This window comes from Muscardinus avellanarius, assembly GCF_963383645.1.
Source record: "Muscardinus avellanarius genome assembly, chromosome: 4".
Lineage (NCBI taxonomy): Eukaryota > Metazoa > Chordata > Mammalia > Rodentia > Gliridae > Muscardinus > Muscardinus avellanarius.
In genome coordinates, this window is record NC_137789.1 from 76,052,792 (window position 1) to 76,065,225 (window position 12,434).

The 12,434-nt window shown below is 40.2% G+C and overlaps 1 protein-coding gene across 1 annotated transcript in view; it reads right to left on the bottom strand.

Annotated features, from left to right (window-relative positions):
- Window positions 1-12,434, bottom strand: part of CLVS1 (clavesin 1) — a gene marked incomplete at its 5' end in the record, with an annotated part of 218,964 nt that overhangs the window by 123,428 nt on the left and 83,102 nt on the right. Inside the window, one exon of the mRNA XM_080694467.1 lies at window positions 8,448-8,622. Within this exon, the coding sequence (XP_080550593.1) occupies window positions 8,448-8,622 (175 nt within the window). The remainder of the gene's footprint in view (window positions 1-8,447; window positions 8,623-12,434) is intronic.

A 12,434-nucleotide genomic window follows, 5' to 3' on the forward strand; every position in this document is an offset into this window, starting at 1 on the left:
CTCCATAGCAGCTGAACTACTTTGCACTCCCACCAACAATGTAAAAGAGCTCCTCTTTCCCCACATCCTCACCAGCATTTGTTGTTATTTGACTTCTTTATGCTTGACACTCTGATTGGGCTTAGATGGACTCTCAGCATAGTTTTGATTTTTATCTCCCTGATGGCTAATGATGTTGAATATTTTCTCAAGTATCTATTGGCCATTTGCACCTCTTCTTTTGTGAAGTATCTATTCAATTAGTTGCTGATTTATTGATTGTGTTATTTGTTTTGCTAGTGTAGAGTCTTTTGAGCTCTTTGTATATTCTGGATATTTCCCTCTATCAGAGTGGTGGCTAGTAAATATTTCCCACTCTGTAGCCTTTCTCTTTAGGTTCTTGGTGGTTTCCTTTGATGAGCAGAAACTTTTTCGTTTGATGCCATCTCGCTTGTTAATTCTTGCTTTAATTTCCTGAGCTTTGGAGGTCTTCTTGAGAAAGTTACTGCCTGTCCCTATATGTTGTAGTGTTGAGCCTATGCCCTCCTCTAATACCTTCAGTCTCTGGTCTAATTTCTAAGTCTTTGATCCATCTCGAGTTGATTCCTGTGCACAGTGAGAGGTAAGGATTTAGTTCCATCTTTCTACAAATAGATAGCCAGTTATCCCAGCACCATTTGTTGAAAGGGCTATCTTTTTCTCCAGCATATGATTTTGGCCCCTTTATCAAATATCAATTGACTATAGGTGTGTCGGTATTTTTCTGTATCTTGATGTATAAACTTTTAACCATTCTATTCTTTCAAATGAATATGGCATCTATATTTCCCAGGGTAAAAAATAAAAAACATGTCATATGTTTTGGAGATGGGAATTAAAAAGCATAGGGTGAAAATAAGGCCAAAGATAAGGGACCAGTGCCTTAAAAGAGAATAAGAAGTACAGACTCTGAGGGGATGGATGATTTGTGGTTGGCCAGTTCTCTGAGTGATGCTCTAAATCCCCTCCCATCAGGGTTAGGAGTTGACAAACCATCATTAGGGTTAGGGAAATAGGAGTTAGAAAATAAGTGGGTCTGTTTTTCCTCTAGTCTGTCTCAAAGCTGTTGCAAGAAGCTGAATGAAGTCAATATAAATATTACGAAAACAACTTTTAGAAGAAAAAAGTAAGTTCACACAAAAACTTCAGAACAGAGTTAATGAACTGATAAATTGTCTTGATTGGCTAGACAATACAGACCTGGGTATGGAGATGAAAGAAAAAAATGGCTCCTGGATTTCCTCCACTAAATCAAAGGTATAGTTCTTTAAACTCTACATATATTTGGGTCCTTAAATAAATCTAATATTTTGTAAGTAAACAACAGGATATAAGCTATAGTTCTTCCAAAGTAAAAGACTTGAGCACAGTAAGCTTTCTAACTATCTGGGTTGGCTGAACATTGATCAGCACTGTGTGTTGATTGTAATAGTTAGGTTACGGTGATTTACAAGAAACAATTCCAAAAATTGATTTTGGAAACATTACAAAGTTCAAGAGCAGGACTTCAGTGAATTGCTCATTCTGCTGGAATTCCCCAGCAGAATTGAGAATAATAATGCTATGCTATATTAAAATAGTGGCATAAATATTATGTAGTTTGATTAAAATTTAAACAAGTAGTATTGACCACATTTAAAAATAAAAATGTGGGGCAAGAAGAAGTGATTTCTCAAAATTAGTTCAACTAAATTAACTAAAGTTCCTCAAATATACATTCATAAAATATTTAAGTAACTGAGATGACTTAATATTCTAAACACTGACATTTCCTCAACACATTGTTCTGAAGAAAGGACTATGAAGAAGATACACTATAAACATCATATGCCGGGCGTGGTGGTGCACGCTTGTAATCCCCACGCTTGGCAAGCAGAGACAGGAGGATCACGCAGGTTCAAAGCTAGCCACACTGGCTAAAAAGACCCTGTTTCCAAATAAAAAGTATAAAATAGGTCTGGGAGTGTAGCCCTAAGGTAGAAGGGATTCCAAGAACCCCAGTACCACCAAAAACAAAACACAACAAAACATTTTATGACTAGCTCGTATAGGGCAAATTTTGGTGTAAAAAACAAAAGATCTTTTAAAGAATGTTTTCTATATGGTTATTATAACTTGCTTATTTAGTTTATTAAACATATGATCAAGGTTCTATGCACATGCTTTTATTGTGATAATTGTTGTCAGAGGCAGGATAATTACACGTTGAAGCACAGAAATACAACTAGTCAGCCCAGATAGAAGACTGTCGCTGAATTGCCAGCCCAGTACCCATCACTTCTGTATTACTTTGGTATCACTTCCACTTGGGGTTATTTATGACTGTCTGTAACCAAGAAAGACACAATTATATATCCAGACCCAGAACAAAGAAAGTTCCTCCATATTACATAGCAGAAGATCTCAGATATCTTTTGTTTATTGTAGTAGATTGTCTGACACATGACCCCAACCACTGGGAGGGCTGTCAGAAGAAAGTCCTCAGGTAACAGCTCCTTTTGGGACATCATGCCAAAGAAATCCACTTTGCCCAATTTCACACTTCCTTCCCAGGACATCCAGCAGACCATGACTGAACAATGTAGGAATATAAAGGCCCAGACCCTTGACTCCAACTATGGATGACTGGGAAGGGTTATCCAGCTTCAGAATGCCTGAGGCCTTCATAGGAAATTATAGAATCCCATCTTAATGTCTCCTGCTGCCCAAAAGAAGCTCCCGTAGCTTCCTTTCTGTACATGTGAACCCTAAGAATGTGGTCTAACAAATCTGCATTTTCCTCTCCATGAAAAAGTCTACTTCCTGAAAGCCAGACAGGATGGAGCACATCTGTAATCCCAGTACATGGGAGGCTGAGACAGCAGGATTACAGGTGTGAGGCCAGACTCAACAAATGGGCAAGACTCCTTAGAATTTGGTGAAATTCTGTTTCAAATAAAAAAGAATTAGAGGTGTAGCTCTGAGGTAGAACTCCCTGGGTTATATCTCTAATACTGAAACAAAAAACAAAAAAGAAAAGAAATCTACTTCCTGGAGACCCCAAGAAATGATGATTAGTAATTAAACGTCTCCTTGAATTACTGTCTTTATGAAGAACTAAGAACCAAGATAATAGGACTAAGACTCAGGAACCAGTTTTAGTAAACCCAAAACCAGGTTGTGAAGCAAGGTGCAAGACTAACCAAAAAATAACCTTAAATTTTCACTGCCTGAACAGTGAGCCACATGAAATGGCTCTTACCCATTTCCTCCTGCAGGAGGAATTGTATTACATTGGTACATGAGTAAATCATACTTCAGGGCCCCAAATTCTCCAGGAATTGAACATCAGGTAATCCTAGACAAATCATACACACAGCTAAAATGTCAAAGATGATGGTCAAGCATCAAAGCATCTGATCATCCTCCTGACAAGGCTGGTTTCTCAAACTGACTCTACAAAAGGTAGGCTGGCAGAGAGAGAAGGTTCTCCACAGTGGATCTCCCTGCTCTATATTCTCCCACATGGCTAGCACAAACCATAGCCTTTCCATGCTTCTGTAAGGGTACAAGGAAGGAGGAGCATGGCCTCTCTTCTATCACTGATGTCTCCTTGCATAGCTTCCTTTTTATCCTCTATAGTCCCCCAGTGGTGGTGTGCATATTTTGTGCCTTTGAATCTAACAAATAGAGACCTATATGGGTCTTTCCCTACACAAAACTGGTGACTCCAGAGGGATGAATTCTACTTGTTAACAGTTATGTTTTTTTAAGGGTTCCAAAGGGTTCATAGCCACCTGGAAATGGAGACCACTTAGGTAAAGAAAGATCCATGGAGAGCCAATGAAGGGATCTGAATGCCCTGAAGTCAGAGGATAGCCTGGTGTGAGAATTTGCCAGTAGCCATGCGTTAACATTGACTACCCACCATGGGGCAGGAGCATAATTGTTTGCAGTGGCCCTGGTAATGTCTTCACTGTGGCTGAGACAATAGGCTAAAGCACTGAATGGAGGTGTCTATATCTTAAATGAGAAGCTGTGCCCAACCCAGTACACTGGAACCTCTGACTCTTTGTCAGGAGGGTCTGCACCAATCCAAGGACTCTGGGGTCCAGGCAGAAAGTATTGCCAGAAAGAGCTGATTTCTCAGTCCAGACAGCCAGACTCCAGAATGGCCTAATGCTTTCCACAGTCTAGGAGGCTTATCTTGTCTTATGAAATGGGGGAATAGTATTATTTAAGGTGTAGTCCTCGCTCTTCCCCTCCCTAACTTCCTCCCTAACCCCTTCCACTGCTCAAAAGATCTCTCTGAACTATTTAAAACCCATTATTGTTTCTTTTAAATTTATCTCTAGCTCCCATATAGGTGAGAAAAACCCTTGAGTTTCTTTCTTTCTTTCTTTCTTTCTTTCTTTCTTTCTTTCTTTCTTTCTTTCTTTGGTGGTACTGGAGGTGGAACCCAGAGGCTCTTCTACCTCTGGGCTATACTCCCAGACCTATTTTATACTTTATTTGGAAACAGGGTCTCACTAAGTTGCTGAGAGCCTCACGAAGTAGCTGAGGCTGACTTTGAACTTATGTGATCCTCCTGTCTCAGCCTCCCAAGTGCGGGGATTATAAGCGTGCGCCACCACACCCGGCTACCCTTGAGGTTCTGAGACTGGATGATCTCACTTAACATAACACACCAAGAGCCATGTACATGTATGTTTTTATAACATTAAATTTCACTATGATGTGTAATTGCAATGTCTTAATAACATCATTTCTAAAAATTTTGGGGTATGAGTGGCCCTGGGGGTTGAATCCAGAGACATTCTACCTCTGAGCTACACTCCCAGCCCTATTTTTTATTTTTTTTACTTTTTTGAAATAGGATCTCACTAAGTTGCAGAGGGCCTCACTAATTAGCCAAAGCTGGCTGCAAACCTGTGATCCTCCTGTCTCAGTTTCCCCCACCCTCACCTAAATACTAGGATTACAACCGCATCACTACACCCCACTCTAAAAAGTTGTTAAAAACTTTGGGAGGAGATAATAGGGAATTCCAGCCCTATTCTGGGATATGATGGGAAAACAATTTCTTTTTCTCCTCTCTGACTCTTGCCTCATACAGCCCGCTCCCAGTAGCAGTGATTCCTTAACTAGAACTAAAGGAAATCATGGAATTCATTCTGGACTCTGGCACCTGACAAGGGGAAGTCTAGATGAGATGCCTATGCCAGGCATGGTGGCACATGCTTGTAATCCCAGCGCTTGGAAAGCTGAGACAGGAGGATCACATAAATTCGAAGTCAGCCTCAGCTACTTAGTGAGGCTCTCAGCATCTTTGTGAGACCCTGTTTTCAAATAAAGTATAAAATAGGTCTGGGAGTATAGCCTGGAGGTAGAAAAGCTCCCTTGGTTCCACCCCTAGTAACACACACACACACACACACACACACACACACACACAAATGTTAGATGGGACCCCTTTGCCTCACCAAAGGTCACCTAGTGTTTCTCATAAAAATAGCCTACATTTCTATTCAGCTTTACCTTAAAAGACACATTCATGTACAATAACCAGATAGACCCACATCAGCTTAGTGAAGTTGGCAAGGGACCTGTTATGTAATATCACATTTTCAGACAGAAAAATTGGAACACAGGGTCAGAAAAAGGACATATATTTCCTTCCTGGCTTATGACGAATCTTATATGCACTGAAGTTGACATAACCACTTATTAATGTAATTAATTATCTTTTTGAAAGATGGAATTACATGAAGCTTATACAGAAATTCCTAGAAATATGGTCAGCATAATTACGGGGCATAAAATAAACCCTGACTCTTACTTTAAAACTCCCTTAGGTAAAAGCTTTAAAGAGAAAGAAAGCAAATGTTCCAAGATTGAGATAAAAGGAAGTTGCAGAAAGGGAACTGGAGCTGAAAGGAAGTAGCCGATAGTCAAGAACACATAAGTTCATCATCAGGGTTCTCTACGTAGTGTATATGTTGGAAAGCAACTCTAAAAATGCACCCCGAGTGTGCTGCATGACGTGGTCACACAGGACAATTTTGCATTCCTGGAACAACGCATACTTGCTGCTCTTCTGAAATGTCAGAAATTTGCACTTCCTTTCTGCCTCTGAGAAATGAGAAGCCAATTTAATAAAAATAAGATCCATCTAATAGACATATTTACCAGAAGCCCACTTGCCAAGGGCCAACTGCAAATAGGCCACCGTTTAAGAGGCAAACCCATCAATTACTTGTGGCACTAGAGTATAGTGAGTGACTGAATGCAGACACTTTGAAGAGCATGAGGAATAAACCATCCAGTGTCTATATTTTGCTATATACATAGCTGTGTATAACGTACAACTGCCACCTATCAGGGCTGGGAATCACTGGTCACTGAGTCTAATTTCTTGCCAAATTAAGAAGGAATATGAGTTATATCCATGCTGATTCTAAATGTCCCCAAACTGTGAACTCTGAAACTCCCCAAACCCTGTACTCGATTTTGCTGTGTCCTTAATTCTACTTTACTGTGATAATGTGTTACCAGGAAGCTTAGCAGCATTGTCTCTGTTATGGTTTACATTTGGGATGTCCCTCAAAAGCTCTTGTATTTAAAATCTGAACTTGTTTTGCTTTTAACAAATTTAATATATCAAAAAGGCCTCTCACCTAGAAAATAACCTCAGTACCTCCTCAGTCAGTCACATGCTCAGGTTGACCAGCAAACTCATTATTTTTTTTTCTTTTCTTTCTTTTTCCTTTTTTGGTGAGACTGGGGTTCCTGGAAGCCCTTCTACCTCTAGGTTACACTCCCAGACCTATTTCATATATTTTTATTTGGAAACAGGGTCTCTTAAGCTAGTGCAGCTGGCTTCGAAACTGCGCGATCTCCCTCCGCCTCCCAGGTGTGGGGATTACAAGCGTGCGCCACCACGCCCGGTGCCAACTCATTCTTTTAAACTCATGTGTGGACAAAGTACACGTGTCTCTTAAGCCTAGTCATGGGGCTCAAGTAACTTCCAGTAATGCACACCCACCAGCTCAATGTCCAGTGCCCACCTTCTGCAGAAGGATTCTTAAGTCTAATTTTACAGAATTGTCTGTCTGCTTCAACTATTTCTCCTTCCCCTCTTCTCTTGGAGGACTTGTGGATCAGGCTGGAGTTCAGAGTTAAAACACTTGTAAATGTGTATCCTCATGTCTTTTCTCCTGGCGCAGAATATCCCTTTAGGATTCCTAAGGAGTTTGTTTCTTTAATAATGAACTCCCACCTCCATCCCTACATTTCTCCTTGCTGTTCTCTGGCTTTGTGCTGGCTGCAGCAGACCAGCTATGGTTTTCTCTTGCCGTGACAACTTCTAATTGCAATGAACAATACATTCAGAGTTAGATAATTCCTTGTTGTAAGCAAACTGTTTAAATGCCCAGAGCAGCGCTTATAAACAACCTAACATTTAAAAGAAGAAGAGGAAGAAGAAGAAGAAGAAGAAGAAGAAGAAGAAGAAGAAGAAGAAGAGGAAGAGGAAGAGGAAGAGGAAGAGGAAGAGGAAGAGGAAGAGGAGGAGGAGGAGGAGGAGGAGGAGGAGGAGGAGGAGGAGGACATGAAAGCATGTCCCCAGTGAAGCCAGGTTCAAGAGGTGGGGCATGAGTGGGGGAAGTGGATCACTGGGGCTGTGGCCTGGGAGTCTATATATGGCCCTTGTCCTCGCCTCTCATCTCTGCTTCTGGCCATGACTGTGAGTGATGCTACCATTTGTACCATGGAGCCGGCTGATTATGGACCAAACTTTCAAAACCGTGAGCCCAAATCTTTCCTTCTCGAAGTTATTCTTATCAGGTGTTTTGCTCACAGCAATAGAAAAGATGACTAAAACAATCTCTCTTAGTCACTGGTCCTTAAAAAGTAGAAGCATCCCTCAAGACTAGCCACATTAACCTCCACACAGCTCAAAAACCCTTCCACGAAGTCTTGACAACTGGTCATAGAAATAAGGTAGTTTCATCTGTTTCCTTTCTTTGCTCTGAAGGCTCTACTTTAGCACAAATACTACAGCACACGATGCTCTAGGAAGTGGTCACCTGTGGGGTGCATTTCTGGGGCACAAAAGTGCTTCTAGAAACACCATAAAGTCCTCATGCCACCTCTATTTGGGACATGCTCATAAGGCAGATGTTTCCAAGTTTCATTTTTGTTAACTCTCTGATGGATTAAACCAAACATCTCTGAGTTTAATTCATTATTGCTACAGCAGGTAATTTGTGCCTGTGGTAATAGTAATTTAGAGTTATTAATGAAAATGAAGGCTAATTTAAAAACAAACATCTAAACTGAAGCTGAGATAAAAATATGGAATAGTTACAGATATAACTTTAGTTGCAGAAATTAGGGGAGGAAAAGGACATTATCAAACACAGTCTAGAATTGGACATGGTTGAACATACCTGCAACCCTTCGATGGCCAGTTTAAGGATCGAAGGTGTCAGTTTGGAGGCTTGTTTGAAGGAAAAATTACTCCAGTCTATAATTAAAATGAAGCCATTGATTTGAAGCTCTGGATCTTCAATAAGGACTTCCAGTGACAGCAGGATGGCACGGAGGATGTCTGTGAAGGAGTTCCTGTGGCCAGAGCAGGAAGGAGAGATGTGTGTGAGCATAAGCAGGACATTGTATGCATCTGTGCTGGCATCCTTACACCACTTCTCCATGAGCCCAGTCTTCAGAGTCACATTGTTCTGTACCCAGAACAACAGAAAATACCTCCCGGGAAAGACGCTTCAAAACTCCAAGGATGGATGGCTTTCTTTGATCTGACCCCATCAGCACTCCAGACTTAATAAGGTGTCACTCTCCTGCATTCCCACGGCTCTCTATGCTCCGCTTTCAGATGCTGATTGCATTTTGTTGAAATACACCCTTTACACATTGCTCTCCCTCACAGAGCTCTGGTACCCTCAAGGGCAAGAATTGGGCTATAACCCTAGCTGTGTCCCCATTCCCTAGACACTCTGAATCACTGCTCAACAAATGAGGTGAGACCTCAATCAGAGGTGTTTATTTGGATTAAACATCTTTTATGCCTTTTCTATGTTTAAAATCTTGCTTAGAGTAACAACGTTCATGCAATTGATGCTATTTTTTAGTTTCAGTTCATGGATAGAAAAAAAAAAAGCAAGAAGAATAGCTTATTTTCATTGAAGGTCTACAGAGTATGATTCAGGAGGGAAATCACTTTGAGTACATCAGTAACTATGACAACAGGCAGACCTGAATACAAACTAGGTTGACAGTTCTCCCTGCCCTGTGTATTTTTCCATAGCCCATATTCCCAGTAATCAGGTATTTTTTGTTTGAAATAATTTTCAGACATGAAGAACTGATGGCACATTCACTCTATTCCACTTTGTAAATTATCTGAGCTACAAATCTAAGTTCTTAGAAGACCTCTAAATTCAGTGTCTTTCTATGATGAGTATAAAAACATACGCTTGAATGGCAAGTGACGCCAAAATCTGCTGTTCCCTTCAGTTATTTTTTTTTAATCTGAAGCCTCATCTTTTGAAATCAGTGTCAACTGATTTAAAAAATCAAGGTCTGGAGACCTTGAGCTTGATTAGAATTCCAGTTAGTTTTAAATTCCAATCAAGCTCAAGGTCTCCAGACATAACTCTGTGCCCAAACAATATGCCCAATCATAGCTCTGTGCCCAAACAATATGCCCAAACAAGAATTTTCTGAGTGCCTGTTATAAACTCAGTTTTGTATTTCATCCTTGAATTTATAAATTAATATATCCTATTTTTACTTTCAAAAAACCTTAATTTGGTTGTGTGGGGAGGGTGGAGATTATCAACAAGAGTTGAGAGGGATGGATAAAATTTGATTAGTCACCTTTTATGCTTTTCTATGTTTAAAATCTTGCTAAAAGTATAAAACATTAATTATAAAGATATTTATCAAATTACTTCCTCTACTTCATTTACTCCTCCAAATAAGAGAATCTCTTCTTATCACATATCCCCTTGTATCCACTTTGAAGATATTGAATTCTTTCTGGAATCCTGAGAATGATTTTATGCATTCTGGAGGCCAAAATGTAGAACAGGCATTGGCAGAAAAAGAAATCCTATCTTTACCTTAGCTGTAATTATTATCTTGATTTCCTCAGTTCTTGGCTTCCTTAGATAAATTTCCTTTTCTCCTCTTTTCTATCTACAATGCCCTTGGCTTACAGAATTCTCCCAGTTCTTAAAAAATTCAAAATACCTATTATACTAAATAATTTATGTAGATAATCCCCCCTTAAGGAAGGACTTGGAGCGTAACTCCTCACTCCTTAAATAAGAGCTGAGCATAGTGGCTTCCTTCCAAAGAGTACAGTAAGGAGAAGAGAAAAAGAGAAACTGCAGTGGAGAAGCCTGGTGACCACTACCTGAGTCAGGTGACAAGGCCACATCAAGTGACACATTACAGGCCACGTTACAAGGCCACATCAAGTGATAAGTGCATTCATTACCCTAGCTATGGTGATGAAAATGGCAATTATTAGAGACTTTTGTACTACAAAATCATAATTTCTGGTCAATGGCGAGGAAAACATTAGACAAATAATTCCATTTGGAGGGGGACATTCTACAAAATACTTGACCAACACTCCTCAAAACTGTCAAGTTTAAGCCGGGCATGGTGGCACACACTTGTAATCCCAGCATTCAGGAGGCTGAGACTGGAGGATCGCAGTTCGTGGACAGCCTCAGCTACTTAGTGAGGCCTTCTGCAACTTAGTGAGACTCTGTTTCAAAATAAAGAATAAAAAATAGGATGGGGGGTGTAGCTCAGAGGTGGAATACCCCTGAGTTCCATCCCCAGACCCGCAAAAACAAAATATTGTCGAGATTATAAAAAAAAAAAAAAAACAAGAGAAGTCTGAGAGATTGTTACAGCCAAGAGGAACCTAAGGAAACACAAAGACTGTCTATAATATGGTCACTTGGATGGGATCGAAACAGAAAAAAAAAGGTATTGGGTAAAAACTAAAAAAACAAATAATAAAGTACAGACTTTAGTGAATAGAAATATATTAGTAATGGGCCATTAGTTGTAACTAACACTCTATATTAATATAAGATGTTAATAACTGAAAACACTAGATGCTGGTTATAAGTGACACTGGTTCTCAGAAGGAACAGGGGAAGCATCCTAGGAAATTCTGAATTCATACTGCCTTTTCCTACACTAGTTTTTCTGCTGCAGCAAAAAGTCTGTCAATATTGGTAGTTAAAGCTCCTTTGAGGCCGGGTGTGGTGGCGCACGCTTGTAATCCCCACGCTTGGGAGGCAGAGACAGGAGGATCGCGCAGGTTCGAAGCCAGCCGCGCGCGCTGGCTTAGGAGACCCTGTTTCCAAATATAAAATGTAAAAAGAGGTCTGAGAGTGTAGCCCGGAGGTAGAAGGGCTTCCAGGAACCCCAGTACCACCAAAAAATAAAAAAATAAAAAAAAGCTCCTTTGTCAGTTTTATTTTGTAACCTTTTGATCAAACAATATAAGTGTTGGTGATTTTCTTACCCACCCCCTTAGAAACTTTTTAAGGTCTATCAAAAACCACAAAGTGGTTTTAAGCATCATCTGTCTCCAAGCATCTATGTCTTAGCCACTGATGCAGAAACATTGCATTTGCACATGATTCTTTATCTCATCTCCTCTATATCCTTTGAAACTCTTTCCAGAATTAATCACTAAGATAATGATGGCCTGGTTCTCACAGTTACAGAGTGGACATTAGCCCTCAACTGACCTTGATGGCTCAGCCAGTGTGGAAGAAGATCAACCCTCTCAATTTCCTTAATGCATTTGGCCTTGGGACAGGGGAAGAACCCTCTTTTGCTACAATGGCAAATGACCTGTACTCAAGGGAGGTGATTTGGCTTGACCTCCTGCCTCTGCCACTCACCTCCACCTTGAATGTTCAGCCAGGGGCAACTTCCTATTCCTCTATGTGAAGGTCATTGAGAGCACTATGCAATAAATGTAAAGAAACTTTTTGAATTGGGAAGCACAACCCCAAGGAGGTGTTTGCAGTTGCATGAGTTGTAGCTATGTCCCACTTTGTCACAGACTTTCATGGTGCTGATGATGGCAGATAAAAAAAAATAGTGTTTGAAATTGAACTGGGTTGTATTCAAGTGAACCCATCATTTTCCTCTTCTAGGCTTGATAGTCTTTGAAAAAATGTTCTGGGATGGGAAGTCAGGGGGTTCTTGTTCTTAAAGGGGTTCTAGTAATTCCTATGTGATTAGGATTCTAGCTGGACAGTGTCACTGTTTATGTATCATTATGCTCCTAGGCAAATTAATCTTTATTTCTCCACCAGAAAAAAATGCAAAAAACAAGTTTGTGTTTTGAAAGTACTAGGTTTAAGGAAGATGCTAAT